This window comes from Mus musculus, chromosome 4, assembly GCF_000001635.26.
Source record: "Mus musculus strain C57BL/6J chromosome 4, GRCm38.p6 C57BL/6J".
In the NCBI taxonomy this organism is placed as follows: domain Eukaryota; kingdom Metazoa; phylum Chordata; class Mammalia; order Rodentia; family Muridae; genus Mus; species Mus musculus.
In genome coordinates, this window is record NC_000070.6 from 99,655,622 (window position 1) to 99,665,968 (window position 10,347).

Genomic DNA, 10,347 nt, shown 5'->3' on the forward strand with positions numbered 1-10,347 from the left:
GATGTGTTCCTTTAATCCTTGAATCGAAAACAAAACCCCAAAGCAAATCAAAATAGTAAGTTTTTTTCTTTTCTTTTCTTTTTTTTTTTTTTTTTAAATCACAACCTTGTTCTGCATTGCCAGTTGGTCTATATAATATTAGCAAAGAGGGGAGGGCAGGGTAGTAAGAAAAATGCAGGGGGCGGAGAGGGCAGGGTGGTAAGAAGCCCTACAGTCCGGAGGACACTCTTAGGCCCACGCCCTCTCCACCCCCACCCACCCACTCTCACGCCCTCCCTGAACCCCACACCCGGCTCCAGCGTGGGCAGGGGTCTCCCAACAGCCCGAAGAGCTTTCGGGGCCTGCGGGATGCTAGCGCCTAGTCGGTGAGGAGTTGCGCTTCTGTCGTCCCTTTGTTGACAATTCCCTGAACCAACTTGAGTTTGGCCAGCTCCACGGCGGCCCTGACGTCACGCGCGGTCACGTGGCCCCGCCTCCCTCTGGATCTTTAAGTAGAAAGTAATCTATCAGGCCAGTCCTTAAAACGGGACTTTCGACTACCCAGGCTTGGCTTCCCTGTCACCACCCCCCCAACCCCCAACCCCGCGGTCGCCCATGCCCGCGCCCTCCAGAGCTGCTTGGAGCCCGGCGTCCCGCGCTTGCCTGGACCGCTCCTGAACCCCACGCCCAAACCAGAGGTCGAGGAAGGCTGGTGAAGTGAGGGGGTGCGGCGTGGAGAAACCTCCGGGGTCGCGAGCAGTAGCTGTCTCCTCGTAGAGAAGCGTCGAGGACCGCAAGAGTTCGCGGAGCGCGGCTGCGGAGCGCAGCGCCCGCACCGCGCGATGCCAGGCCTCCTCGTGTGAGCTGACCCGACAGGGCCCCGAGCTACCTGTGCCCTCTCCCCCCCCCCCGGCTTTCTTTCGGGGGACACTCACACCTCCTTTGCCTGAGCTCCGCGGCCGCCCCTCGCGGCCCCCCTCGCTCTCTGCTCGCTCCTGGCCGCCGCCACCAACCCCGCGGAGGGATGACCCTCTCCGGCAGCGGCAGCGCCAGCGATATGTCCGGCCAGACGGTGCTGACGGCCGAGGACGTGGACATCGATGTGGTGGGCGAGGGCGACGACGGGCTGGAGGAGAAGGACAGCGACGCCGGGTGCGACAGCCCCGCGGGGCCTCCGGACCTGCGCCTGGACGAGGCGGACGAAGGGCCACCGGTGAGCGCTCATCACGGCCAGTCTCAACCGCAAGCCCTGGCACTGCCCACCGAGGCGACCGGGCCGGGGAACGACACGGGAGCTCCGGAGGCCGACGGCTGCAAGGGCGGCGAGGACGCGGTGACAGGCGGCGGTGGGCCCGGCGCGGGCAGCGGGGCGACGGGAGGTCTGACCCCGAACAAGCCCAAGAACAGCCTGGTGAAGCCACCCTACTCTTACATCGCGCTCATCACCATGGCCATCCTGCAGAGCCCGCAGAAGAAGCTGACCCTGAGCGGCATCTGCGAGTTCATCAGCAACCGTTTTCCGTACTACCGGGAGAAGTTCCCCGCCTGGCAGAACAGCATCCGCCACAACCTGTCGCTCAACGACTGCTTCGTCAAGATCCCCCGCGAGCCGGGCAACCCGGGCAAGGGCAACTACTGGACCCTGGACCCCCAGTCCGAGGACATGTTCGACAACGGCAGCTTCCTGCGGCGCCGGAAGCGCTTCAAGCGCCACCAGCAGGAGCACCTGCGCGAGCAGACGGCGCTGATGATGCAGAGCTTCGGAGCCTACAGCCTGGCGGCGGCGGCGGGCGCAGGACCCTACGGCCGCCCCTACGGCCTGCACCCCGCGGCGGCTGCGGGCGCCTACTCGCACCCCGCGGCGGCGGCGGCGGCCGCGGCTGCTGCGGCGCTCCAGTACCCGTACGCGCTACCACCCGTGGCTCCCGTGCTGCCGCCCGCAGTGCCCCTGCTGCCCTCGGGCGAGCTGGGCCGCAAAGCGGCCGCCTTCGGCTCGCAGCTCGGTCCGAGCCTGCAGCTACAGCTCAACACCCTGGGCGCCGCCGCGGCAGCCGCGGGCACGGCGGGCGCGGCGGGCACCACGTCGCTCATCAAGTCCGAGCCCAGTGCGCGGCCGTCGTTCAGCATCGAGAACATCATAGGCGCGGGATCCGCGGCGCCCGGGGGCTCGGCTGGGGGTGGTGGGAGCGGCGGCGGAGCCGGGGGTGGCGGGGGCAGTGGGGGCGGCGGCGGCGCGCAGTCCTTCCTGCGGCCGCCCGGGACTGTGCAGTCGGCTGCGCTCATGGCCACGCACCAGCCCCTGTCGCTGAGCCGGACGACTGCCACCATCGCGCCCATTCTGAGCGTGCCGCTGTCTGGACAGTTCCTGCAGCCCGCAGCCTCAGCCGCAGCGGCTGCGGCCGCCGCCGTGCAAGCCAAGTGGCCCGCTCAATAGTGATGAGCTAGTGGCCGGGCCGGACGGCGGCCTCTGGCAGCAGCCTGCTCTTCCAGGCGGTACGCCCTCTCTGATCCTGGTCCATCTGTCCTGGTCCTGGTCCTGGTCCCTCTACCCAATCCTGGACTCTGCTACCCGCCCCCGACTCCCCAACACTGACCAACAGCGGCCTCCATCCCCTCACTCACCTAAGCTGGCGGAGCAAACTCAACCCGCGTCCGCTGGGAATAACTTTCCGTACAGGTAAAACTGATAACCGAATTTCCAAAAATGCACCCCGACGGCGCCTGTGTTCTCAGTACTGTGGGGGTGGGAGGGACATTCTTTGTACATATTTGTATAAAAATCATTGACTTTCCTTTTGGGGTTTTTATTTTTTTAAGAAAATAAAAAGCAATTCAGTAGATTTAGAGCTTTGAACTTTCATATTTTTTTGAAGGTTCACTCTGCGCAGTTTTATCTGAGAAAAAGAATGTATAAAGACGTTGGGAGATTTTAAATCCAAAAAAAATTTTTCAAAAAGGCGAAGTGTCATTGTATTATAAAAGTCTGTTTATATATGAATGAATATATATGGTATTCTAAATGTTATTCCATCGTGTTGTACACAATTTTGTAAATAAATTTTTAAAATGCTCAGCCTAGTGTTTTAATTAGGTGTCTAGCAAATGGCAAGATTTTACAATGGAATTTGCATTGTCTTCCCCAGAAAATCTAGCAGTCTTAAGTAATGACCTTTTCAAACGTTGCAAATTCACAATTTGGGTGTAGAAACATTTGAATTTGAAAATGGAAAGAGCGTACTTAATTTAAATTATATTAATATGTGACTTTTCACATAACCAGGATAAGGATGACAATCCCATTCATATCAAGCCACTGTGAATGACTCGCAGCTCCTGCAAAGTGTGCTGTCATTAAAAATCTAGGCAAAAGCAGCCTTGTTCATTTTAAAGAACATTGGTCGAATATAACCCCCTAGGCAAACTTACAAGGAGTCTTTGGTCATTTGAATTGTCCTTTCAAGAACAAAATTCCAAACATCTCGTATTTTAGCATTTAAACCTCGGGTTTTTGGAATTCCTTTTCATCCCTTCATTGGAAATGCTAAATCTCATTGATTTTTAAACTCACATGGTACCATTTTGGCCTTTGTATTGAAATAGTATCTTGCATTACGATGATAGGCAATAGATCGTAGGGTTTTGTTTTTTGTTTTTCCCAGAAAAATATCAAGTAAAATCCCTCTTTTTCCATTGCAATTATCAACTCACATAACTAGATATCTAGAGGATTCCCGAACCGGTAACCCCTCCTCTCGAGCCTTTCAGAAGGCCAAGGAATCATAATACTCTTCTAAAGCCAGGTGCATGTTACCTCCGCCCTTTTTTTCTACCTTAGCCAGATTCATGCTTTTTTTTTGAGAGAGAGAGAGAGAGAGAGAGATCTAAGGTAGGAGTAGGAAATATCCTTGTAGATTATTTTAGGTATGCATTTCAGCTGTTTCAATGTTTTAGGTTAAGTAGAAATGAAAGGTCTAGACATGGGAGGTCTGTTGGGCCACCACCAGCATACCCTCAAACGGCATCAATTCTAATTATTTTGTAATTAATTAGCTGTTACAATTACTTATGCGAAATCAGTTTTTAACTCCGAAATCATAGGTAGCAGCGATGTCAATTCCACCCTGCGAGCGTCTTGTCGGTAAAACCCAGCAATGTCAGCAGTCGTGTCCACTCCTCGCTTCCCACTCGGAAGCCGAGCCTTTTTCTCGGCGGCCGGCGTGGGCTTGGGGGTCGCTCTGAAAGACACTTCCTCGCATATACCGACTCTGTTTTCCTGGTAAATGATAAATGCTGTGTCCTGAGTAAACATTCCGCCGAAAGCGGAGTCTTAAAATAAAACAGGCTGCTGGGGTGAGAGTTTTTAACTTGATAAACAACCCGATAATGAGCCCTGCTGAAGAAGCTACTGTAACGTTCGGCGAGGAGAGCTTTACTTCGGGCGGGTCCCTTCTAATCTCCTTTTACAAGGAAAACTAAACGGATCTAAATTGGTTTGTGCGTTGCAGCTATAAAAGTCACAAGTTGTTTCACAGTTGTGTCTGGCTAATCGGTTTTTACACAAACAGCAAATGGTACACGATTTGTGCAAACACACAGAGGTTACTTCTAAATTTAGCTGGCACCCCTGGGAAAAGAGAAAGGCAGGGCTTCTTGAATTCACTTTTAGCCTCAAGAAGCTGCTGATCCAAGGCTTCTAAATGACATTGGATAACAGGGGCCTCATTCCATCCCTGATCCTTTGTTACTTATAAAATTACTCGCTCATATTTCCGCGCATAGCAGCAATACCGGCCGAGCCTGAGCACGCAGCCTGACACTCGGACACAAGCTGCCGCTTGAGATCTGCAGTGCCTTTTCCAGCGACGCATTAGGCAGCGCGGTGTAGAAACCACGGCAACTTTCCTTCCAGCCACTTTCGCTCTATCAACAACAGCCTCTTCCCCGTGTAGTTAGAGGATGGGACATCTCATGCCCAAACACCAGCGGCCAGTGTTTATTGAAAGTCCTGATGTAATACCGGGAAAGTAGAGCCCAGCCATACCCTTGGAAAAGAATTGAGCTTACGCTGTTTAAATGGTGAAGATTTAGAGAAGACGATGAAATTTTTTTTTTAAATGTAGATAAATGTACTCAAGCACTTAGTAGGTTGGAGCAAGCTTTAAACACAGGTTTGATGTTTTTAGACACGCGATAAAAGGTGATGAAATCCCTCTAAAACTGGGATTTTAAAACAGTGCGATTGCCACCTGCTTTTTATTACAGCTTTAAAAAAAGAGAAATTAAAAGAAAAAAAGGGAATAAATAAAGGACACAGGTTGGGTATAAAGGAAAGATGCTAGCCTTTTAGTTACACTCCGATTTAAGCATTCATTCTTCGCTTCCTCAGGCAAGGATTTCCAGACATTCAATTCACTCTCGAAGCCTGGGACTCCTAGTGTGACCTCGGGGTGGAGTTCCCAAGTAGGCCTCTCACCCAGTCCCTTGCGGGAATGTAGGGAGGATTCTGAAGGTTCAGGGGAAAAAAAAAAAAAAAAAAAAAGTGAAATGCTCATACTAGCTGAGCGGAATGTAGCTGCGATGGCGGATGTGGCCTGTAGGGGGCGACGAACAGATGGAAAACTCCCGAGCTGTTTTTGAAGCTCCAATGCCAGACCTAAACCCCTCGCCCCCAACCCCTCCCCAGACCTTTTCCTAGCCAGGCTCTGAACCAACCCCCCCTGACACCATCCTTCATTCTCAGGTCCTGGAACTACTAGGTCGAATCTCTGAGAAGCTGCTATCCTTGGCCGGTGTCCTGAAAGGGATAGGGTCTGGAGGCGAATTTGTCCTAGAAATTATGAAACAGTGAAATTTAGTGATGAGAAAACACTGTCTCGGAAGCAACTAAGAATTATATTTGAAGTTATTTATTTTACACGACTTTATGGGAAGAACCTTAGTAGCGAAGAGAGCACGGAAAGCGGGGGGGGGGGGGGGGGGAGGGGGGAGGCGGAGGGGGTGCGTTTTAAAGCAAGTGCCGTGAGAACTGACCCGAAGAGAATGAACTGAAAGAAAGCCAGCTACAGAGACATGAGTCTATGCAACTCCACCTGTGTCCCGGGAGGTGCAGGCTACAGCAGGATCCAAATAGTTGGGGTGGGATGGGGGTGGGGGAGGCAGCAAGGTGAGAGAGGCCTCTCAGAAGGCATTCCAACCAGGTATATCCTTTAACTTTGGCCAAGCAGCCTGTGTTTTGATTTTGGTTTTTTTAAATCTCCCAAATTGTTTGATTCTACCTGCAGAATTAGGTTTGTGTTAGTTGAGGGCGGGGGGGGGGGTGTATAAACTGTGAAGTGCCCCACGGTCACACCGATCTCTCTCCTTTTCCCGCCCCCATGGTCTCTAGACAGAGGAACAACGCTGCTCTAAACACCCAGGTGTTCGCCTTGGTTTTGAGCGTCTTGATTTCATATGTGCAAGAGTTTTCCAGGATGGGTCACAGAACCAGTCCCAGCACCCTGTGGCAGCTCAGAGTGGCTTGTCCAAGATTCCAGTCTCAAATCGTCCTGGACGCCTGTGCTCTGGGAGGAGAGTACCCACCCTCAGATCCACACCGCTGAGGGGCTATAGTCTCCTTTCCTACTAAAGAGGTTGCTTCCATTAACTAACCTGGGCAAGTTGGGAAATGGAAGACCTGCGCTGACAGAAACCCATTAGCTCCAGGCCTAGCTTCGGAGGCGAGTTGAAGATAATCACATCGCAAAAACGCCTAAAAAGACCACCCTCCTTCGTCGCCCTCTAACTGTTGGCTGGGTGGCACCTACAGCCACTTATTCTCCACCGCCGCCCCCTTCTCATGTCCTTTTATGAATGGACGAGCCATTCTTTGCTCTCTGGGGTAAAACTAACCAAAAAGGACTCTGTACCAAATAGTATTTGAAAAGAAACATAGGACAGACGATCACAACCATCCCGGTTTTATTTATTCACATGATGTTTTACATCGGAATTTCCCTAAATTACTCTAAGGATTACATTTTCCCTACATTTTGTGGAGAATTAAATTAGTCCACTTCCCTGATTTCATCATAAAACCAAAAGCTGCTTTCCTCAGAGGACTTTGTGTTTTTGCACACAGGTCCATCCCGCCAGGGGTGGGAACCAAGGCGATATCATTTCCTTTCAAAGCTCACACCTAGAATACGGCTTTACAGCGAGTGTCAAGGAGACTCGTCCCCTTCACACATACATAGCTACAGAAGACTCCTTGACTTGCCCAAAGTCAACCACCAGGCCAAGCTGGTCGAAGTCTCGAACACGAAGGAACGTGTTCCTTGCCCGAGGACTGCGCCATCTGGGGAAAAGAAAACAGCCGGCCCTGGGGCAAACGAAGGTGGGAGCTGGAGAAAAAAAGCTAAGAGAAGCGCCAGGCATGGGCAGCTGTGGAAAGGGAGCAGCAGACTTGGGCCTTGGGACCTTCCTTCCACCCCGGGTGCCTTCCCTTAGCATCCCGGGGACCGGTGCCTCGGGTACCGCACTGAACAGCTCTGTCCGGACCGACGGCGGCTTGACCTTTCCGTGAGAATTTAGAGGGGAGAACGCGGAGACTTAGGCCAGAAGCTCTCTTGGCCAGCTGGGCAAGCAGCCCAGCCACATCGCTGCAGGGTCAGGAGTGGATGTCATCGGTGCCCGCCACCTGCTCTCTGCGCATCACTCCCCCTACATCAGCCTCCAGGGTTCCAGCTCCCCCAGCCTAGAAGTGTAAATGGGAGAAAGACCTGGAACGCATTAGGAAGGCTACCCAGCGCGGAAAGGCACCCACTGTGAAGGTGGTGTGGAGAGGGATACGCAATTGGCACAAGCCCTCTGGCTGAGTCCTGCGTTGTCCAGCTGCGTGCGCTCAGGAGGCAACCGATGGGAGGCAATTTCCCCCAGAGTCAACCTTGCAGCAGAAGCCGCAGCTGGGATCTCAGGTAAGTTACCATGCTCGGCTATGGCTGAGGGTCTCAGAAAGAAGCACCCTCACTCCACCATGGCCCGCGCCTGTGGGGCCTAAAGGGACCCCGCATTAGAAGAGTCTCGAGAAGCAACTTTTGGTTCCTTTTCTCTCAAGACACCTCCCACTCCTCTCAACAAACGGTAGACAAGACTCAGTCTTCATCTAAAACACACCCTTTGTCCTTGTTACATCCTTTTCTGCAAAGGGCGTATGTCCGATTCATGGGGAATTTTTCACTAATACAACCTCAGGCACTAAGTTTTCTCATTGCTCTCAGACTTCACCCCGGAACGCAGCGCCCCCTCCAGGAAGCCTTCCTCAACCTTCCAATTTAGGTTAGTCGCTCCTTCTCTGAGGTCACCCATGCGCAGTAATGACTCAGCTATTCATTCTCTGGTTCTCTGATGAACCCCTTACTACCTAACACTGCTGGACACAAGGGGAGCATTCAGATTAGAAGCATCTGACCTCAAACATGGGCTTGGAGACTCTGAGCTGATCAAACCAGGTCTTAAGAGTTGGAAGGAGGGGCTGGGGAGATGGCTCAGCGGGTAAGAGTGCCCACTGCTCTTCCAAAGGTCCTGAGTTCAAATCCCAGCAACCACATGGTGGCTCACAACCATCTGTAATGAGATCCGATGCCTTCTTTTGAAGACAGCAACAGTGTACTTAGATATAATAATAAATAAAATATTTTTAAAAAAGAGTTGGAAGGACTGTTTTCTTTCCATCCTTTTCTCCGGGCCTTTTCTTTATAATAAATAAATGCTTTTATAAACACCCTGTTAATTTTTTTTGACGAAGAATTTTAAAAAGCATTTATTAGAGATCTAAAACGTGTAAGACACATGAGCTGTTCATTGGATTTTCTGAGTATGTTTTCTTTGCCACCATAAAATCGGCCAAAGATTTCTTGCCTGAAATAGCAGCAGACGCACCCATGTAATGGGAGATCCCTCAACTGCCTGTTTCATTCACTGGGTGCTTCAGCTTTCAAACTGAAGAGAAAACCACCACCTCACACTTAGGGCATCCTAACTTTTTTTTTTAATTCTTTTTTTTTAAGATTTATTTATTACTATATCTAAGTACACTGCAGCTGTCTTCAGATGCACCAGAAAAGGACGTCAGATCTCATTACGGATGGATGTGAGCCACCATGTGGGATTTGAACTCAGGGCCTTCTGGAAGAACAGTTGGTGCTCTTAACCACTGAGCCATCTCTACAGTCTGGGCATCCTAACTTCAAAGTCTTTATTTTCCTGGGAAAGGGTAATCGCTTTAAAAGAGCTCTTTGCTTGAGTTTTTATAGGAAAGATGGTGCCAGTCTATGTTGGGATTCTTTATCTAGAAACACAAAGAATCCATTGTGGTTTAGCAGCTACAGTAAAACTGGGTAGGTGTGGGGAGGGGGTGTCCCAGTATGGTCTGGGGACTTTTCTCCAGGATCTGTGTGGAGACCACCTTACCTGGGACTGGATGCAGATCACAAAGGCGACAAGTCTCACAGAATGGTTGCTAGCATTTTGTGTCTCACTACCTTCAGATAAAACTATTTTTAGAGAGTTCAATAGGGCTGGAAAGATGGTTCAGCAGTTAAGAGCACCAGCTGCTCTTCCAGGGGACCAAGTTCTCCATTCCCAGCACACATATGGTAGCTCACTACCATCTGTACCTCCAGTTCCAGGGCATCCAATGCATTCTTCTGGTTTCTGCTGGCACCAGGCACACACATAGTAAACATGCATGCAAACATACATACGAACAGACAGACAAAACATGCATACACATAAATTAAAAATTTTAAAAGAAGGTTAAATAAATTGCTCTTTCATTGTGTGTTCCTGGCATAAAAGTTGTCTTTCAAAGCCAGGTGTGGTGGTACATGCCTATAATCCCAGCACCCAAGAAGGACAATGAGATCAAGAGTTCAAGACCAGCCTTATACCTAGTATGTTCTTATTTATTTGAGACCCTGTGTTGCATCACTCCCTAAAGTCATCTCTTACTTGCAACTCATTAAAGCCATTTGACTTATGGAAGTAGGGACTCGGATGTCTTTAGAAGATATTAATTTAAAGCAGAGCAAGAGGAAAATCTCATGTTATCTGGTCATTGCTTTCTAACTGGGATCAAGCTAATGTGAGTGAGGGTGAATCATTTGATAGAGGTTTTTGCAAATTTATATCTCTGTTTGTTTGGTCCCTATTCCTCTCAGCCTTTCATGGCTCTGCTAGCTTCCTTCTCTGCTTTGTTGCAGAGTCCAGCACCTCCCACACATGAGTACTGGCTACTGGAATCCCAGCCAGGGTGAAACATATGCCTTATTGATGGCACACCATGAGAAATTGGGGCCTTATGATCAAGTTTCTCCTGCTATCAAGAAACAA

The 10,347-nt window shown here is 50.7% G+C and overlaps 1 protein-coding gene across 1 annotated transcript; it reads left to right on the forward strand.

The window, feature by feature from the left end:
• The first annotated feature begins 677 nt into the window (after positions 1-677).
• Foxd3 (forkhead box D3) lies at positions 678-3,050 on the forward strand. Its single transcript, NM_010425.3, has one exon. The coding sequence runs from the start codon at positions 1,004-1,006 to the stop codon at positions 2,411-2,413; it is 1,410 nt and encodes a 469-aa protein (NP_034555.3). The 5' UTR covers positions 678-1,003; the 3' UTR covers positions 2,414-3,050.
• The last annotated feature ends 7,297 nt before the right edge of the window (positions 3,051-10,347 follow it).